The 21,351-nt window shown below is 48.8% G+C and overlaps 1 protein-coding gene across 2 annotated transcripts in view; it reads left to right on the forward strand.

Moving 5' to 3' along the window:
- LOC137439526 (cell adhesion molecule 2-like) overlaps positions 1 to 21,351 on the forward strand; it is a 132,557-nt gene that overhangs the window by 25,601 nt on the left and 85,605 nt on the right. For both annotated transcript variants that reach the window (XM_068135357.2, XM_078768115.1), the window contains exons 2-3: positions 19,592 to 19,738; positions 20,055 to 20,207. In XM_068135357.2, coding sequence (XP_067991458.1) covers positions 19,592 to 19,738; positions 20,055 to 20,207 — 300 coding nt within the window. The remainder of the gene's footprint in view (positions 1 to 19,591; positions 19,739 to 20,054; positions 20,208 to 21,351) is intronic.

Here is a 21,351-nt window from a genome sequence, read left to right on the forward strand (position 1 = left end):
TCTCTCTCTTCTCCCGTTCTCTGTGTCTTCCCCTCTATGTGTGTCTCGAGCTCTCTCTCTATATCTGTCTCTCTCTGTGTCTTCCCCTCTATGTGTGTGTCTCGAGCTCTCTCTCCATCTTCCCCTCTTTCTCTTCCCCCTCCTCTCTCTGTCTCTCCCCCTCTCTGTGTCTCTCTCTCTCTTCCCCTCTCTCTGTCTCTTCCTCTCTTTGTGTATGTGTCTCGAGCCCTCTCACCATCTCCTCCTCCTCTCTCTCTTCCCCCTCCTCTCTCTCTCTCTCTCTCTCTCTCTCTCTCCCCCTTCTCTTTCTCTCTGTTTCTCCCTCTCTCTGTGTCTCCCCCCCCCGTCTGTCTCTCTCCCTATCTGTCTCGTTGTAAATACATCATTTTTTACATATAACTTCAATAAGCTTCTTTGCACCGAATGAGTTACACAGGCATGTGAAGTCCTTTTTGTGGACCTCGAGTGCAATTACAATTGTACCCATTATGGAGGGTTCAGTGCTTGCAAAATTGGAGTCTTGGGTAGGGTCCACATCTGCTCATGCTGACATAATGAGGAGCCAATTAGAAATGCAGCAGGAGAAGAGTGGGGGCTGCAGTTGAGAGGAGCAATGGAGAGTGAGAGAATGGTGCTGGGATTGCAGACGAAGGGGACATTGTAAATGTGGATGAGCGTCGCTGATACCTGCGGGACACAATGTACCTTTGCTCAAGGAACAAAGTGAATGGTACAAAGTTAATGAAACGGGAAATTGACGTCACAGGTGTGTACAAAGGTCCCCAATAGGGAACCATTAAAAATAATTTTTACGAATATAAATAATTCGTTTGTGGGTTTAATCATCTATTCTTTGCCACTTTCAGTAACTAATGATAACATATCGATTTAATAAACAATTGATGATGTGTAATTAAAGGAATTCGATTAATGAACAGGATTACATAATTAAATTGATATATTTGGAAGGATTACATGCCCAGTGCAGGAATCGAACCCAGGTTCTCTGTAAAACCATACCAGTGCTCTGCCCTCTGAGCTATCTGGGCGACCCTGACTGAGCATGCAATTTTCCCACATATATCTGGGTGACCCTGACCTGTTCATTAATCTAATTGCTTCACTACACCCCCAGTGGTATTTATAATAGAGGACATGGATTTGTCCCACCATTGGAGGGGAAGACCCTCTCGTGTTCAGGCCGTTGGTGCTCCTGTAGCTCAGATGGCAGAGCGCTGGTACTGTTTTCCAGAGGATCTAGGTTCGATTCATGGTCTGGGCATGTAATTTCCCACATATATCAATGCAATTAAAGGAAATTTTCAAACTGAGTTTTCAAACCCTTGTATTTCTCCTTGCAATAAGAAATTCTGCTGATGCCTTCTGACTGAGGCCCTAAAAATGTAGGACAACTAATTCCACTTTTATTTGAGTGAAAACTGCTGCATGTCCCGGTTCTGCCATTTGGAAGGATTTAATGCCTTGATGGGCTCCTGTGCCATCACAACCGAAAACAACAAACACACATGCAGATATTTCTTGCATACCCCGAAAGGGGATCTCCCGCGATGACGCTATCTCCGAGGGCCTTTCACTTACTCACCGCAGGCAGGTTGGTGGTCTTTCCGTCTTCTACCGACTCCTCTCCGGCCTTGCTCCCCCAGCTCTCTCTGGGCTCTGTCCCCCAAATATTCCTACAGGTCGCACAAGATCTGCCTGCAACCCTCTTATGGTTAAACTGCCAAAATCAAGACTCTCTGCTCACCTTCACTCCTTCATTCCTCTTTTCTCCCGCCTCTGGAACAAACTCCCTCACTCTCTTCAATCCCACTCCTCCCTCCAGGTCTTTAAAACATCTCTTCACCACCATCTCTTATCTTCCCCAATCCAAAACCTTGATCTTTTCTACCCCCGCTAATTTCACCCCAAATCCACTTTTTTGAGGTGACTTTTGACGTCTTTACTGGAAGTCCTTGGTGTCCTTGCGTTTTATACCTATCCTGCCTCCCCCCAAGCCCTCTCCCTCCCGCACATCTCCCGATGTCCCTGCTCTCAAATGTTGTGTTTGTGTGCTTCCTCCCCTTCTCTCCCCATCTTGTCGACCGCTCCCCTTTTTATATACTTTGTTTGCTTGTTTGTTTGATTTGTTTGTTTGATAAATGTTAGCTCTTTCACGAGCCTCGACTCTGTATCCAAAAAAAAAATTAAAAAAATAGTGCAGGACTTTTGGACCACCTCGTGTGTGTGTGTGCATGCGTGCATGCATGTGCCCGTGCATGTGTCACCGCCATCGGTCTTCAACTGCATCCACAAGTCCCCAAAACCAAACGGAGCCCTCCCTGGTCCTGAACCATCCATCCCCACCGCAGCAAGGAACCTTGAGTCATATCTCCTCATCTGTGCTCCGTTTCCCTCTCCGCCATCCCCAAAGTGGCCTCCGGAATATGCCGGGGTATATTCACACGGAATCTCATCCATCCAATCCACCTCAGTCTCTTCCTTCAAATCTGCCATCTCGAACGGTGCATTCCATGATCAATGTCAGGCCTTCCCTCCCACTTGGGTCCACCAAATCTCAGTACCCTCTCTCACTCTAGTCCGCCAAATCTCAGGCTCCATTCCACTTGGGTCTGCCAAATCTCAGGCCACCTTGCCCCCGTGCGTGTTCGCGCATGTGTCCTCAACGGGCCAGATTCGGCAAAACCCACTAAGCCACAGGTACCTCTCCCTTTCCCTCCCCCCCCCCCCCCAATGTATTCGGCATGTCACTGGATCTCATGAAGCTTGGCTTCTTGCAGACACAACATGGCAAAAAGGGAGTCGCTATTCTCGGGTTTTCGCTCTGAGCATGATGAGGTTGGAGAAACCCAGCAAGCTGCCAGGCCAGGCCACATCTCAGACAATCCACACGACTTCGGGCACCACATGCACGGCCTTCTGTTCATCAAAGCTACCGTGCACCCAGAAGATGCCGTATCTCAATTCCATCTCGGTTTTTCATATCCTCAACGGACGAAGCCCAACAGGAGGAAGTCTGTCAAAACCTGGGCCTTCCCACCCTACAGTACTGGGGCCCACAAGTCCCACCAAGCTCCAGAGCCAGGCCGCGTCCCAAAAGCACGTTTAATGGTGCAACACCGACCACCTTGTGCACATCTCGTCCCATCAAAACTGCCGCTCTCGGGACAGTCTTCACTGTCTTTGAAACTGAGGTACTGTATTCGACACAGTCCCTGGATCTCTCGTCGCAGGCGAAAGGGTGACAGCACGACCGGTAAGTCATACCGTCTCCCTCTTCGCCGCCATATTTTGTGTCTTTGTGTGTGTGTATGTGTGTGTGTGTGTGTGTGTGTGTGTGTGTGTGTGTGTGTGTGTGTGTGTGTGTGTGCACGTGTTTGTGTGTGTGTATATATATGTACTGTATATATGTATGTATGTATGTCATTATATATATATATATACACACTTTCTATATATACATACACAGGAATACAAGAAACAAAACTTTCAAAATGATGTATATACTAGCTGAATGCACCCGGCGTTGCCCGGGTTCTTTTTGAATGAATTTAATCTTCTGTACTAAAAAAAGGAATAAAACGTGGCCTTGCGAAGCAGCGGAGTTGACTATCCAGCCGCGGCCGCATTTCGTTCATTTACGACTATAATTGAGCTTTTACTTGTGGTCTTAGAAGATTGACTGCTATAATTCAGCTCAGCTCTTAATTGCGAAATGGGCCCTGCCTGGCCGAGGCGGCCTCGACCGGCCTCACCACCGAGCCTATAACCTTCCCGGGGCCCATCCCGACATTTTTTGTTTCAGAGCTTTCCTCCTATCTTTCACCGTTCAGGAGATTAGCGCGTGCAGACAAACAAACAAAGAAACAAAAACTTTCTTTTATATATGTAGAAGAAGATATATGTATATATGTAGTGGTTACCGGAAGCATGACAAAATTACCGTGCACCGGCCGATGACGCAACCGGCGAGCGGTCACGTGTCCGGACTCGCCCGGGCGTGTCCAGACTTGCCCTTCTCGGGCGAACACTTGCCTTGCATACCACGCCCCGTCGGGAGGCGTGACTTACTTATTTTGCATACCACGCCCCGCCTGAGAGGCGTGGCTTTTGTGTGTTCAGTTTGCGATATAAATTGCCGCCGGTTCGAGGGGCGGATTCAGTGTTCTTTTGAGTTATTTGGTTTTGAGCTAAATAAATAGCTCGGTGAAACTTCGTTCCTGTGTCGTCCATTTTGTCTGGCTTTATCATGCGAGCACAGCTCCCACAATTGGTGACCCCTTTCTAAGAACACGGCGATGGAGTCAGCTGCAGCTTTGAAGCTCCCGGGCTTCTGGGAGTCGCACGCGGCCGTTTGGTTTGCCCAAGCGGATTCTCAATTCGCCCTGCGAAAGATTACGAAGGACACGATGCGTTACCACCATGTGGTCTCTGCGCTCACCGCCTCCTCCGCTGCCCGGGTCCTGAGCTTCCTCTAGCACCCGCCGAACGCCGACAAATATGGCGCTCTCAAAGGCCTACTCCTCGGTGCGTTTGGACTCACGGAGACCGAATGCGCACGACAACTACTACACCTCCCGGAGCTGGGCGAGGCCCGTCCATCCGAAAGCATGGACCACATGCTTGCTCTTCTCGGTGACCACAGCCCGGACTTCCTCTTCCGCGAGCTGTTCCTCCAGCGGCTACCCGGGCAGGTACGGTTAGCTTTGGCTAATTCGCCCATCACGGACCCTCGCGCCCTGGCCAAGGAGGCCGATAAATTTTTCTCGGCCGGGCGACATGTCGGAGCGGCCGCCTGGGACCCTGGGCCGACCGAGGCAATGCCTGCGCCATGACCGGCGCCTCCACCGGCCGAGTCCACGCCACTGACGGCAGCGGCCTCCGTGACGCCCCGTCGACCGAACCCGACGTGACCGCCAGAGCCTCCCCCAGAGCGGACCATGTGCTATTACCACACCAGGTTCGGGCAGAAGGCCAGAACGTGCCGCCCACCGTGCACTTTCGGCAGGTCGGGAAACGACCAGGCCGGCGCTCGCTGCCTGCCATGAGCGTCGGCCTTTCAGGCAGCCTTCTGTTTATCACGGACACGGAGTCCGGGCGGCGTTTTTTGTGTGACACCGGCGCTCAGCTGAGCGTGATACCCACCTCGGTGCAGGACAAACAGGCCGTGCTACGCGGCCCCGCCTTGGTCGCCGCAAACGGTTCCTCCATCCACACCTTCGGTTTGCGCAGCGTCGCATTCTGCTTCAGGGGCCAGCGCTTCAGGTGGGACTTCATCACGGCGAACGTGCCCATGGCCTTGCTGGGTGCAGATTTTCTTAGTGCGCATGGGCTTTTGGTCGACGTCAAACGGCGTTGGCTCATCAACGCGGAGACCTTCAGCTCGCTCGCTTGCTCATTGAGCGGCTACGCTCCGACCAAGCTAGCCTGCACGCTCCCGGCCGTGGACGATTTCACCCGCCTACTCGCTGAGTTTCCCGCCCTCACGCAGCCGACGTTTTCGGCCGTCGCTGTCAAGCATGGCGTCGAACACCACATCCCGACCACAGGTCCACCGGTCTATGCCAGGGCTCGCCGCCTCGACCCGGCCAAACTCGCTGTGGCGAAGGCGGAATTCGACGCGCTGTAGCGATTGGGCATTGTGCGGCGCTCGAATAGCGCATGGGCCTCGCCCCTGCACATCGTGCCCAAACCGGGTGGCGGATGGCGACCATGCGGCGATTACCGCCGCCTCAACGACGCCACCACCCCCGACCGGTACCGGATACCACACATACAGGACTTTTCCGCCCGTTTGGCGGGGCGGGTGATCTTCTCCATGATCGACCTTATTCGGGGCTACCACCAGGTACCTGTCCGGCCGGCCGACGTTCCGTAATTACACCTTTTGGCCTCTTCGAGTTCCTCCGAATGCCGTTCGGCCTTACGAACGCGGCCCAGGCCTTCCAGCGGCTGATGGACAGTGTGCTGCGCGATCTCACCTTTCTGTTCGTCTACCTGGATGACATTCTCATCACCAACACTTCCCGGGCGGAGCACCTCGTCCACCTGTGCACGCTTTTCGAGCGCCTCGGCCAGCGTGGCCTCATCATCAACCCAGCGAAATGCCAGTTTGGCGTAACGGCCGTCGACTTCCTGGGGCACTGCATCACGAAGCGCGGGGCCGTCCCGCTGCCTACCAAGGTGGAGGCAGTCACAAGTTTCCCGCGCCCCCGCTCCATCAAGGCCCTACAGGAATTTTTGGGGATGGCAAATTTCTACCACCGGTTCGTGCCTCGCGCCGCCCAACTCATGCGCCACCTGTACGAAGCCCTCCAGGGCAGGCCGGCCAAGCACGACGTCGCCTGGACCACAGAGATGGACGCGGCGTTCACGGGCGCTAAGCTGGCCCTCGCCAACGCGACCATGCTGGCGCACCCTGCGCTCAACGCACCCATCGCCCTCACCACGGACGCTTCCGACTACGCGGTGGGCGCCGTGCATGAACAGTGGGTGAACGGGGTTTGGCAACCGCTGGCCTTCTTCAGCCAGCAGCTTCGCCCTAACGAGCGCAAGTATAGCGCTTTCGACCGCGAGCTCCTCGGCCTTTACCTGGCTGTTTACCATTTCCGCCATCTTTTGGAGGGCCGCCCGTTCACGGCGTTTGTGGACCACAAACCCCTTGTCTACGCTATGGCCAAGGTTACGGAGCCGTGGTCGGCCCGCCAGCAGCGCCACCTCTCCGCCGTGTCCGAGTTTACGACGGACATCCGGCACGTCGCGGGCAAGTACAACGCTGTGGCCAATTGCCTCTCGCAGTCCGGTGCGAACGCCGTCCACCTGGGTGTGGACTTCGCCCGGATGGCGGCCGACCAGACCGCCGACCCCGCGGTGCAAGCCCTCCGGACAGCGGACACAGGCCTGCGGTTGGCCGACATCCCCTTCGAGGACACAGGCACAGTTCTTCTGTGTGACGTTTCCCTGGGCCAACCTCGCCCCATCGTGCCCACCGGATGGCAGCGGCACATTTTTGACGCCCTCCATGGCCTTTCCCACCCGGGCCGGAAAGCATCACAGAAGCTCGTGGCAGCAAAGTTCGTCTGGCACGGGCTCCGTAAGGACGTCCGCGACTGGGCCAATGCCTGGGTCGCCTGCCAGCGCGCGAAGGTCCACCGGCACACCCAGGCCCCGTTGGCACCATTCGACGTGCCCACGTGGCGCTTCGACCACGTCAATGTGGACCTGGTGGGACCCCTTCCCTCCTCGCCAGGCTTCACCCACCTCCTCACGATGGTGGACAGGATCACCAGGTGGCCGGAGGCCATCCCGCTGGCATCAACAACATCCGCCGACGTGGCGCAGGCCTTCATTGGCACTTGGATTGCCCGTTTCGGCGCGCCCTCGGACATCTCCTCCGACAGAGGCCCGCAATTACCTCCGAGCTTTGGGGCGCGGTCGCCCAGGCCTTTGGGGTCAAGCTTCACCGCACCACGGCCTACCACCCTCAAGCCAACGGCTTGTGCGAGCGGTTCCACCGCTCGATGAAGGCCGCTTTCAGAGCCAGCCTCCAGGATGACGGTTGGGCCGACAGGCTCCCGTAGGTCCTATTGGGCCTCCGAACGGCCCCTAAAGAGGACCTCCAGGCTTCCACCGCCGAGCTGGTCTACGGCCAGCCACTGCGCGTGCCGGGCGAGTTCATCCCTGACGCCACCGGCCCCTGGTCCGCGGCTCGCCAACGCTCAGACCTCCAGGAGGCCGCCAGGAGATTTTCCCCCGTGCCCACTTCCCACCACAGCTGCCGCCAACCCCACGTCCCCTCAGCACTTCGCACTGCGGAGTACGTTTTTATCCGGCACGACGCACACCGGGGACCGCTCCGGCCACCGTACGATGGACCTTTCCGGGTCCTGCAGAGGGACGACAAGTCATTCATCATCGACATCGGCGGCAAGCCGGACCGCATCTCCGTGGACCGCCTCAAGCCGGCCGATTTGGACCTCGACCAACCTCCACGGTTGGCCCTTCTTCCACGACGGGGCCGTCCCCCATCAACCAAGCCCCCCCGCCCGACCATCCACCGCCACGCCACCTACCACCCCCACATGAATCTCCAGGGGTCGTTTCGGCTGGGTCATCAGAACCCCCCCTCAAACTGACTCTGCCGGTGCATGTTAATTCTGGGGGGGCGCATGTAGCGGTTACCGGAAGCATGACACAATTACTGTGCACCGGCCGATGACGCGAGCGGTCAAGTGTCCGGACTCGCCCGGGCGTGTCCAGACTTACCCTTCTCGGGCGAACACTTGCCTTGCATACCACGCCCCGTCGGGAGGCGTGACTTACCTATTTTGCATACCACGCCCCGCCTGAGAGGCGTGGCTTTTGTGTGTTCAGTTTGCGATATAAATTGCCGCCTGTTCGAGGGCGGATTCAGTGTTCTTTTGAGTTCTTTGGTTTTGAGCTCAATAAATAGCTCGGTGAAACTTCGTTCCTGTGTCGTCCATTTTGTCTGGCTTTATCGTGCGAGCACAGCTCCCACATATATGTATTAGTACATCAACATCAGACCCCATTATTGTAGTGGATAGCAGGAAGCAAATGCCCTACCAGCTATACTGATTTTCAAAATGATGTATGAATGCTAAATGAGGCCTTTTGCAATGCACTATGTATGTTTTCAGTGACTCGGTGCAGCTCGTTGGGCACTTTTAACCTGCTCTTGCCATAAAGAAATCTGTGATTCAAAGCAGGCAAGACAAGGCAATATCAAAATGGTTATGTTACGGATTCGTAACTTCCGTTGTTGTGGTTTTCACCCACTTGACATATTTCTGATATTAGGTACTATTATTATTCTCAAAAGGGTTATTATCCATGAACAGTTATCTAAAGTTAAAAAGGCTAACTTTAAATGATACCGGAAACCGAACCGGAAGACGACGGCAGAGGAGAGGAAGAGGCGGAGTGAAAGAGTCGGGGAAGAAGCTGGTTGCTTTGCGGTCTGCAACGAACGTTGTCGAGCAAGAGTCACGTACTTTGGGTTTCCTGGGAAAAAGGAATTCCTGCGATAAAGTTGTTATTGCTGTGACGGATCATCCTGCGTGTCAGGTGGCGTTAGATTCCGAAGAATCATCGCTGGGTCGTGACGACTCGAGAACCACGAGCCATCGGCCATTTTGACTCGTGCGCTTCACGCGTCGAGCAGACTTTCCTTGCTTTGTCAACCATTTCCACCGCTTTCAGACGTATCTGTGGTGTGTGTGTGCACCGAGGCTTTTGACGATTACTTTACGGCTCGCCGACCATGAACAGTGAAAGTTCATACCTGGAGGGTGCCATTGGATTTCCCAGTCGCCGTGAGTGCGCCTCTGTGCCGCTTTAACCATGTGACCATTTTCTCCGCTTTGGGCCGCGTGCGCCTTTGTGCCGTTTTGGGCGGCGTGTCTGTGCCTGTCCTCTGAACGAGATTCTGGTTTCGATTCGACATCGTTCCGTTGATCACTGGAGGGGACCAACTCTGAGCTCGAAGGCGGGAATATAGAGACACCGGGGAAGGTTATTTTCCACTCACTTGGAGCACCGTGAGTTACCTCATGCATGTTAATGGATGGTACCATCATAGGAGATATTGATTGTACTCTGGATTCCTATTATTGTTGTACTGTTATTTTTGTGTGATTTTTAATACAATATTTGTTTGTATTATTGGTGTTTGTATTATTTGCAATTGGTGTGGTTTCACCATTGATGTTTGACTCAGGATAACATATTTTACTGCCGTGGCTCCTCTCGGGGTTCGGAGGTATACCGAGACCACGAGATCGTAGAGGAACCCGTAACAGTTAACCATAAATCGTTCTGTTCTTGAATGAAAATCGGACGAATTAGAGAAATAAGGAATACAAGAAATATCTGTGGATGAGCGGAGTTGCGTTCGTACCATTCACTGTTAGTACATTATAGCATTGGTCGCGGATGTAAAACACACACACACACGGATGGGTGGACGGTTCTCCTTTTACCAATATATGCAAAAATCTAGCATCATTTATCTTGCGGCCCCAGAAGCAAAGCAAAATATATATGTATATACATACAGTCACGTGAAAAAGTAAGTACACCCCATGTAAAGTTTTGACTTTTTCAACATATTTCAACATACAGTTATTTGATCTTCATTTCAACAATATTGATAGATAAAGGTGATATAATATAACAAATATCATGAAACATTTACATTTTGTAGTCCATTGTATAATTTAAATAAACATAAATGCAAATTTCGAATGTGGAAAAAGTAAGTACACCCCCACATTTATCACTACTTCAAATACCTAAAATTAGAATCAGGTGCACCAGCTCAGGTGCAAATGATTAGAACATCGTTAGAGAGGATCTTGGAGGAACCTGTCTCATTTAAACCTCAGACATTTAGTTTGGTTTGCTCTTTGTTGTTGAAGTGTGTGGCGTCACCATGCCTAGATCAAAAGAGCTCTCTGAGGCCTTCAGAAAGAAGGTTATATATAGATGCCTACGAGTCTGGGAAGGGATTTTAAAAGATCTCCAAACAATTTGAAATCAATCATTCGACTGTCCGGAAGATCATCTACAAGTGGAGAAGATTCCAAACAACTGCCAACTTGTTCAGGCCAGGCCGCCCCAGCAAGTTCAGCCCGAGAGCAGACAGTAAGATGCTGAAAGAAGTCTCTAAGAACCCCAGAATGTCATCACGGGACCTACAGGTAGCTCTTGCCACTGTTGATGTCAAAGTGCACGAGTCTACCATTAGAAAGAGGCTGCTCAAATTTGATCTACATGGGAGGTGTGCCAGGAGGACACCTTTGCTGTCCAGAAAGAGCATCAGGGCAAGACTAAAGTTTTCCAATGAACACCTCGGCAAAGACCAGCACTTCTGGAACAAAGTGCTCTGGACAGATGAGTCAAAGGTAGAGCTATTTGGCCACAGTACCAGAAGACATGTTTGGCGAAAACCAAAGACAGCATTTGACCACAGGAACCTGATACCAACTGTAAAGCATGGTGGTGGAAATATTATGGTTTGGGGCAGCTTTGCTGCATCAGGGCCTGGGCAGCTCACCATCATAGAATCCACTATGAATTCTTCATTGTACCAGAGGGTGCTTGAGGATAATGTGAGGCCATCTGTCGGAAAGTTGAAGCTCAACTGAAGGTGGACCTTGCAACATGATAATGACCCTAAACATACCAGTAAATCCACCAAGGAATGGCTGAAAAGAAAGAAATGGAGGGTTCTGGAATGGCCAAGTCAAAGCCCGGATCTAAATCCCATCGAGATGTTGTGGGGGGATTTGAAACGAGCTGTGCATGCAAGAAACCCCTCAAACATCCCACATCTGAAAGAATTCTGGATGGAGGAGTGGGCAAAAATTTCTCCCAGTCTATGTCGGAGACTGGTAGACAGTTATATGAAACGCCTACTTGAGGTTGTTTCTGCCAAAGGGGGCAATACCACCTATTGGAGCCAAGGGTGTACTTACTTTTTCCACATGCGAAATTTGCATTTATGTTTATTTAAATTATACAATGGACTACAAAATGTAAATGTTTCATGATATTTGTTATATTATATCACCTTTATCTATCAATATTGTTGAAATGAAGATCAAATAGCTGTATGTTGAAATATGTTGAAAAAATCAAAACTTCACATGGGGTGTACTTACTTTTTCACGTGACTGTATATAATGGCACTCTCAGTTCATGCAGCTCCCCATGTTGCCCCCTTCCCCCCCTCCCCTCCCCTCTTCCCCCCTTCCACCTCCCCTCTCCTCCCAAACATGATTAATAGTAAATAAGCTTACTCTACACATTCACAAGCCCAAGATATGTCCTCATCAGTGTTCAGAAGAACCTAATCCAGGTAAACAGTCCATTCACTGGCAGTGATCCACTGGGAGGGAGTGGGGGAGGGGAGAGTGGGGGAGGGTTTGTGTAGCACACACTCATCCGCACATAGTCGGGAGTTTGCAGTACGAGCAGCTTCTCGTTTGGTGAGCAATGACTTTTTTGTTGTGCAGAGGCACTGTCGTTTTGTCAGTGTCGGGTACTTTTTCCGAGTATTTCCGGATTCTTTCAGCAGCTTGGTGAGCTATTCCAAGTAACAATCCTCATCCGGACACACAATACATTTAATTCACCCGAACATGGGTCAGTTTATGCGCATGCGCACTGAGCATTTCGGGGTGGATGACATATTTTTGAAAGTGCCATATTGCTGCATGCATCTTGAGCACCAGGAAAAGTCTGCCACACATTCGGCAACACTGATGCTCTATAAGAGTACATGGTACATCATAATCAGAAGATATACATATTACATACTCTACTGCAGTATTGTGACTCTGGTGTGCGTTACAGAGCGTCGGGTGTGCACGTGTTATTTATTTATTTGCTTGTTTGCAGTTCCATGTTGCTGGGGTTTATTGATACCATTGTTCAATCTCCCACCCGACCCAATGTTAATCATCCAAGGCGTGCAGACATTGTTGCTCTTGTCGTTGGCGAGTACAGTGCGCAATTGTCTGTGTGCCTGTACCATTCGTAATGGCGTCTAAATGGCACATCGCACATTTAATCAGATGGTGAAGCATTTCTCTTTAAGGAAATTATATTGTCTGTCGCCTGGTAATATAGATACACGACAGACATAAAAGCAAATTATCTCCAGGTGTGGAGATGCTATCTATGAAGATGCATATGAACAGGTAGGTATAGCTACTGGAGACATAGACGGACGGACTGACGTCTGTGGACAATATTTACCGAGTTTGTTCATGTAATTACCTCTCTTTAACCCTTTATATACCGAACGCCATTGCTAGCTTCATGTTATAAATGGATTTGAAAACAATCACAGGACGAGTAAATAAGGAATACGAGACACACGTGACACGCCGAATGAAAGATGGGAAGAAATAAAGAAATTATTTTCGATTTCACATTTTTTATTTCAGGATACTCTCCCATCTCTTCCTCTCTTCTTCTCTCCCATCTCTTCCTCTCTTCTTCTCTCCTATCTCTTCCTCTCTTCTTCTCTCCCATCTCTTCCTCTCTTCTTCTCTCCCATCTCTCCCATCTCTTCCTCTCTTCTCTCCCATCTCTTCCTCTCTTCTTCTCTCACATCTCTTCCTCTCTCCCCACTCTTCTTGTCTCAACTCTCTCCCTCTCTCCCACTCTCTTCCTCTCTCCCCTCTCTTTTTCTCTCCCCTCTCTTTTTCTCTCCCCTCTCTTTTTCTCTCCCCTCTCTTCTTCTCTCCCCTCTCTTCTTCTCTCCCCTATCTTCTTGCCTCGCCTTTCTTCTCTCTCCCCTCTCTTCTCTCTCCCCTCTCTTCTTTCTCCCCTCTCTTCTTCTCTCCCCTCTCTTTCCCCTCTCTTCTTCTCTCCCCTCTCTTTCCCCTCTCTTCTTCTCTCCCGTCTCTTTCCCCTCTCTTCTTCTCTCCCCTCTCTTTCCCCTCTCTTCTTCTCTCCCCTCTCTTCTCTCTCCCCTCTCTTCTTCTCTCCCCTCTCTTCTTCTCTCCCCTCTCTTCTCTCTCCCCTCTCTTCTCTCTCCCCTCTCTTCTTCTCTCCCCTCTCTTCTCTCTCCCCTCTCTTCTTCTCTCCCCTCTCTTCTTCTCTCCCCTCTCTTCTCTCTCCCCTCTCTTCTCTCTCCCCTCTCTTCTTCTCTCCCCTCTCTTCTTCTCTCTCCCCTCTCTTCTTCTCTCCCCTCTCTTTCCCCTCTCTTCTTCTCTCCTCTCTCTTCTTCTCTCCCCTCTCTTCTTCTCTCCCCTCTCTTTCCGCTCTCTTCTTCTCTCCCCTCGCTTCTTCTCTCCCCTGTCTTTTTCTTTCCCCTCTCTTCTTCTCTCCCCTCTCTTCTTCTCTCCCCTCGCTTCTTCTCTCTCCTCTCTTTTTCTTTCCCCTTTCTTCTTCTCTCCCCTCTCTTCCTCTCTTCCTCTCTCCCCTCTCTTTCCTCTCTTCTTCTCTCCCCTCTCTTCTCCTCTCCCCACTCTTCCTCTCTCTCTTTTCTTGTCTCCCCTCTCTTCTTGTCTCCCCTCTCTTCTCTCTCCCCTCTCGTCTTTCTTCCCTCTCTTCTCTCTTCCCTCTCTTCTCTCTCCTCCCTCCTCCTCTCCTCCTCCCTCCCCTGTATGCCTCTCTCTTCCCCCTCTTCTCTCCTCCGTACTCCTCAACTCTTCCCCCCCTCCTCAACTCACTCCTCCACCACTTACATCCATCCTCCTTCTTTCCTCCTGTATCCACTCTCCTCCTCACTTCCCACTCTCTCTCCTCTCCTCCCCTTTCCCCCGTATCCTCTTTGTCCCCATTCCCTATGCCTCTCCCTTTCCACTCCTTCCACCTGTATTAAAATCATCTATGTATAATAGGTGTATTAGTTGCACCTGATGTTGATCTATATGCATGTTACCAAAGTGTGTGTGTGTGTGTGTGTGTGTGTGTGTGTGTGTGTGTGTGTGTGTGTGTGCACCATGTATGTATGTGAGTGTATGCACGATGTGTGTGTGTGTGTGTGAGTGTGTGTGTGTGTGTGTGTGTGTGTGTGTGTGTGCGTGTGGGCGTGCACCATGTGTGTGTGTCTTTGTGCGTGTGTGTATACGGTGTGCGTGTGTGTACGTGTGTGTGTGTGTACGTGTGTGTGTGTATGCGATGTGTTTGCGAGTATGCAGTGTGTATGCGGTGTGTGAATGTGTGTGTGTGTGTGTGTGTGTGTGTGTGTGTGTGTGTGTGTGTGTGTGTGTGTGTGTGTGTGTGTGTGTGTGTGTATGCGTGTGTGTGTGTATGCAGTGTGTGAATGTGTATGTGTGTGTATGTGTGTGTATGTGTATGTGTGTGTATGCGTGTGTGTGTGTGTGTGTGTGTGTATGCGTGTGTGTGTGTGTGCGCACGTGTATGTGTGTGTGTATGTGTGTGTGTGTGTGTGTGTGCGCGCGTGTGTGTGTGTGTGTGTGTGTGTGTGTGTGTGTGTGTGTGTGTGTGTGTGTGTGCACGCACGTGGGTGTGTGCAATGGTCACTTATAATTATCATTCATTCACAGATGGAGGTTTCTCATGAGGTTTCATCAAAGATGTCACTCAATAATGTCTGGAAGTACAAGAGAACCAGTCGCTTCTTTCACATCACGACCTCCATGATACCCTCACAGTTCCCATCCAGGAGGTTAGCAGTGTTTTCCAACATCGGCGCCCAGCTTGAGGCCGAGAGATCCACAAATCAATGAGAGCGGCGGAAGGTTTCCTCGTGCACGTGAGCAGATCCATATTAATTGTGCCCTTTTAAGGAATGTTGGGCTCACTAAGTGCTCAAGCTCACTATCCATGTAGGTTAGCCATTCCACGGCCTCTCGTGCCTCATAAGGACTCGCGACTCGCTGGATGCTGACTCCAGTAATGCTTCCCACTGTCAATGACAATAGTCCAATTATCAGTTTACCTGGGTAGGCGTGTTCATGCAGAGTTTGGAAAAGTTAAGATCCTGTCGTTGCAGGATACCTGTCCTCGAGTGGGTGGTTGATCTCGGAGTCCATTATCGGTCAGATGTGTGGACTTTTGACTCGAATAACTCCAAATCGGGCACACGTTGGTGCCAACAAGTTGTGAAAAGTCGTAATTTTTCACGCAGTTTCACTTGAACTGATCATGGAGGACAAACCGATTGAGTATCTTCATGTGGGACTCCAATTCCAGGTCTGAAGCCCACTGTCCTGAGTATCGAAGCAATTCCTTTCAGTTCAGATGGTTCTTGAGTCAAGTCTCCTTTCTCTTTCTGAACTCATCTGTCATCAAAATGGCAAATCGTGATTTCCCGAACGGTCAAGACTGGAGACTCGAGTGGTGAAGCGACCGTCCCCAAGTCCTCTTATTAGTCCCCTTCCGGTGTACACCGGAGGGGACTTTGGGTTTGCACGCCGTCCCTCCGTCTGTCAGTCTGTCAGTCTGTCCGTCCGTCAAGCAAAGAACAGTTTTCCGGACTTTTTTTTCTAAACTCTTAATGCTAATGATTTCAAACTTGCCACATGGTTTCCTCATGATAAGTTACAGATCAAGTTCGAACTTCACGACGTTTCGATCATTTTTGACAAAGTTATGGCACTTTGAACTTTGGTAATTTCCTCAACAGTTTTCCGGACTATAATTTGGAGTGTGGTAAGTCAAAGCTGTTAATATTCCTCGTTTTAACTCCAATTTCCATTCTGTTTCCACTTTTAGTGAGAAGTACGGGTCTGTGCAACCATTCATGAACTTTATTTGGTGCAAATTGGATAATTTTTAGCCGAGTTACCTCAGACCGTGAGTTGGTAATTATATAATTCACACATAGTTGAATACGTGCAGGCTGCTCCACGGAGCGACCTTGCGGGCTTATTTTAACTCCGATTTACATTCTGTTTCCACTTTTAGTGAGAAGTAGAGGTCTGTGCAACCATTCATGAACTTTATTTGGTGCAAATCGGATAATTTCTAGCCGAGTTACCTCAGACCGTGAGTTGGTAATTATATAATTCACACATAGTTGAATACGTGCAGGCCGCTCCACGGAGCGACCTTGTGGGCTTATTTTAACTCCGATTTACATTCTGTTTCCACTTTTAGTGAGAAGTAGAGGTCTGTGCAACCATTCATGAACTTTATTTGGTGCAAATCGGATAATTTCTAGCCGAGTTACCTCAGACCGTGCGTTGGTAATTATATAATTCACACTGCCGGTAGGGGACATGTATTGCAGCGCAATACTCAGAATGCTTGTTTGAGATGGCGTCTCTCGTACGCCTCGAAAACCAATCCCGAGGCATTAAACCTAAAACAGCATCACTGTCTGTAATTGCATTCAAAGCAAAGTCACTTCATTCAATCCTCGACCAGATGATTATCCCAAGAGCGCAAGTCACCCCGGATAGCGACAGAAATTGCTTTTCCAAGTGCAGTTTGTTTTGAATGTTCCTTTCTGGAGTGTAGATGTTGTCAGTGTCTTATACACCGGACGTGAGGAGGTTGAATGGTTTTTTCTCTCTCCAGATTTGGGGCCCGTCGCTCTTGTGAGATGTTTGTTGTCAGCAGCCTTTCGACAACACTGAGGTCCAGAATACCTTCAGTTTGCTTCAGTTTTAATATACTTCCTGCCGGTCAGACCAAGGATCGGTGGGTTGTATCTTAGCTGCTCTGATTTATTACTTGCAAAATCGAATTTTTTTCCAGTATATTGGTCAGTTGCGCTTGTTATTACTTGGCAAAAACCTTTTTTTTTTGACAACTATGTTAATCACTCTGGTTGGTGTGTGTGTGTGTGTGTGTGTGTGTGTATGTGTGTGTGTGTGTGTGTCTGTCTGTCTGTCTCTGTCTGTGTGTCTGTCCGCTCACTTATACTTGCCTACAGGTCACAATTTTAAACCGATCTTCACGAAACTTTAGCGAACAGTAGAGTTCGTGGTCCGACAAAATCCTATATATGTTTGGGGTCCAAAGGTCAAAAGGTCAACATAGGCCAAAGGTCAAGCACTTTTTTCAATTTTCTAAAATCCTCAATTTTCATCCGATTGACTTAAAATTTGAATAGGATTTACATATCAGCGAACTGAATTCAACCACCAACTATTTTGGAGATCAACATAGGCCAAAGGTCAAGCACTTTTTTCAATTTTCTAAAATCCTCAATTTTCATCTGATTGACTTAAAATTTGAATAGGATTTACATATCAGCGAACTGAATTCAACCACCAACTATTTTGGAGATCAACATAGGCCAAAAGGTCAACCACTTTTTCAAATTTCTAAAATCCTCAATTTTCATCCAATTGACATGAAATTTGAATAGGATTTTCATATCTACTAATTGAATTCAACCACCAACTATTTTTGAGGTCAACATAGGTCATAACGTCAACGTAGGCCAAAGATTAAAAACCATTTCAAATTTCTAAAATCCTCAATTTTCATCCAATTGACTTGAAATTTGAATCGGATTTTCATATCAGCGAACTGAATTAAACAAACAACTATTTTTGAGATCAACATGGACCAAAATGTCAACATAGGCCTAAGGTCAACCACTATTCTCAAATTTCTAAAATCCTCAATTTTCATCCGATTGACTTGAAATTTGAAAAGGATTTTCATATCAGCGAACTGAATTAAACAAACAACTATTTTTGAGATCAACATGGACCAAAATGTCAACATAGGCCTAAGGTCAACCACTATTCTCAAATTTCTAAAATCCTCAATTTTCATCCGATTGACTTGAAATTTGAAAAGGATTTTTATGTCAGGTTACTGAAACCAACTATCAACTATTTTTGAGGTCAACATAGGCCAAATTTCTAAAATTGTCAATTTTCATCCGATTAACTTAAAATTTGAAGGCGATTTGCATATCAGGTCACAAAATTCAACCACCAATTATATTTGTGAGGTCAAAAGGATGCGCTACTGAGTGCCATTCTACTTTGTTCTCTTTTGCCAAGTGTCGCTCTACGAGTGATTTTTCATCTGTCTGTTTGTTACTCGCCTACAAGTCACAATTCTAACCCGATCGATCGTCATGAAACTTCACCAAGCTGTAGAGGTCGTCTCATTTGAGAAGCCGCCATTTTTCATCCGATGGAATTGAAAATTGAACAGCATTTATATTTTGAGTCACTATATTGGAAAACCAACTATTTTTAAGGTCAAAAAGTCAAAGGTCAACTCAAGGTCAAACTTCCAAAATCATCAATTTTCATCCGATTGACTTGAAAATTTAACAGCATTTGCATCGTGCCTCACTGAATTGGGAAATCAACTGTTTTTGAGGTCAAAAGGTCAAAGGTGAAGTCTAGGTCTAACTTCTAAAATCATAAATTTTCATCTGAAAAGTCATCATTTTCATCCTATTGACCCGAGCTTTGATCAAGATCGTCAATTTTAATCTTGATGAAATGGACAATTTGCTGGATCAATTGCAACCATTTTTTGTGGGAGGGGGGGGGGGGGGAATGGATTTTGCAAGAATCGTGCTCTGCATGACGTCTTCTTGTTTATTTATTTTTATTTTTGGGGTGGGTTTACTTTTATGACTTCACTCAATTATTTCAAGATTCTTTTAAGACAAGCGATCACCTCTGACCTACCTCACTTACTTAATCTCCCTTCCCTTCACCAGTGAATTTCAAGTTCATCATTTATACACAAGAGTGAGGCTCAAGAAACAGAAAGCTAATGGAGCCTAGTGGGGTTTCATAGCAACAATGGGGTAGTGCGGCGAAGAAGGAAACAGGCCAAACAAGCGGACTGATGAACAGGAATTGACAGAAAGAAGTAAGAGGACGGATAAGGGGTTGGAGGTTCAGCATGGGCAATATAGAGAGAAGACCAGGAGTCGGAATCGAAAACGGCATGACATGGCGATGGCCTGGCATCCTGAATTAGAGTCGAATGAAGAATTGGATTGATTTACAAAGCAAACCTCGTATGTTTATCGGTTAATCTCTGAATTGACTTGTGTAAACCAATCGGATTACCATGGTTCTGTGCACCTAATGGGTTGCTTCACTGTCCGGTCGTCCTCTCTGCGGTTATTCCTCCCCAGGCTGCTCCCAGATACTGGTTACGGAGAATGTCACGGCCATTGCCGGTCGCCATGCCGAGCTGAGCTGTCGAGTGGACGGTGCCGATGGGTCTCCGCTGCAATGGGCCAACGCAGACCAGCAAACCCTTTACTTCGACAACAAGAAAGGTATTGTTTTTATCTCGTGTCTCCTTGCTCTGCTCTCTGATATTCGCCAATCTAAGGTAGGAACTATTAGTCAGACATGGGTCGTTTAGTGATGTCTGAAGGTCCAAAATGAAGATGCAGTACTTCTTATATATGTTTTTTTCTTGTGCAATGATTGTTGACATTTAAATCCCTCTTTACAAATGACCGATATTAGTCTTTTTATTTTAAAATTGAATTTCGATTACTCTTGGTTGTTTGTCCTCCTTAGTTTGTCGCTATGTTCTAAGGTAGTTGTTGCTTTCAGCTGAATGATCAGTTTTTGTCTGTGCCCTAGCCCTGAGAGACAACCGCTTCTCTTTGCTGAGACATGGACGTGCTGAGCTTGCCATCGAGCTGGCAAACGTGTCCTTGTCCGACGAGGGTGTCTACATATGTTCTCTGTTCTCCCGACCCGTCCGCACTGACACAGCCACCCTCACAGTCTTAGGTATGTCAGATTTCCTGAACTAACCCCCAATCACCCCCTTCTTTCACCATCCCACCTCCTCATCGCACACCCTCAAGAACACCGACCCCGACTGAGACAAGACGGTCTTTTATCAAGCGTTTCACAGGGAGCCGCAAAATGCAACGGAGGATGCCAGCTGTTTGTGTCCGACGTAGGCCCGCTAACGAGGCTCAATGGACAAATCGACTTGCTCAATAGACTGCCATTGACTGAAGCGTCTGCGCCATTGTCCTTAGTCGCAAAACCAAATTGCTTAGCATTGTCTCTTCTTAAGATCGACGCGAGGAGCAGAAGCAAATTGGCTCCTTTCGGCAGCGCGGCCGCAGTGCACCCGACGCGTGTCGATGGGCTGTGTTCGCCCATCGTGGGTGGTTGTTTGTACCTAAAGCGGGTGACGCATGTCTGCCAACGCTTCCGTGAGAGCCAAATTATGGGTTTGAGTTTAAAAGAGCACACGAGTGCTCGGGGCCGCCCAGGGAACGTTGCTTGAAGGGGGAAATGGATTTCGAGAGGTACAAAATGTGCAACCTATTTCAACTGTTATCTCCCTCCTCTCCTTATAAAATATAGGTTTAGCTCAGACTCAGGAGTTTAAGGTGGACAGGTTTGCAGGTGTTCACACATCATATCACATCGTTAGCGACTGCACCGTTTTCACATCTCTCAAATTTGACCTTGCGCTGGTCCATGAGGGCCGCAGCCTCTAGCACGTCACGTGCGCCAAACTCCACTGGTTTCAAGCACACCTGTGATTATAGATCTGGAGACAGAAAATGAGGATTAGGCTTCTTGATCGCGAGAAGAAGCATCTCCACAATGCTTCAGGTGATGATGCATCCATCCACAGATTTTTTTGTGTGCTTTGTAGAAGGTGATGACGTCTCGAAGCATGATTCACCTTGGGCCTAGCACAGCGTGGCACCTCGCTAAATGGACAACGCGTAGCAGGTTGGGAGCGACTGGCAAAGCTCGCACTGGAATCTCGGCCCCAATTATGTCAAAAACGATACACTTTGAATGGGTTTGCAGCCTCGATACATGATGAGACTCAAACGATTTCGGTTTCCCATTGGAATCCGTGATGTCGCAGAAGGAAGGCCCAGAAAGCATTTGTATTCGTGAT

The sequence above is a fragment of the Myxine glutinosa genome, chromosome 14 (assembly GCF_964187855.1).
Source record: "Myxine glutinosa chromosome 14, kmMyxGlut1.1, whole genome shotgun sequence".
Classification (NCBI taxonomy): Eukaryota; Metazoa; Chordata; class Myxini; order Myxiniformes; family Myxinidae; genus Myxine; species Myxine glutinosa.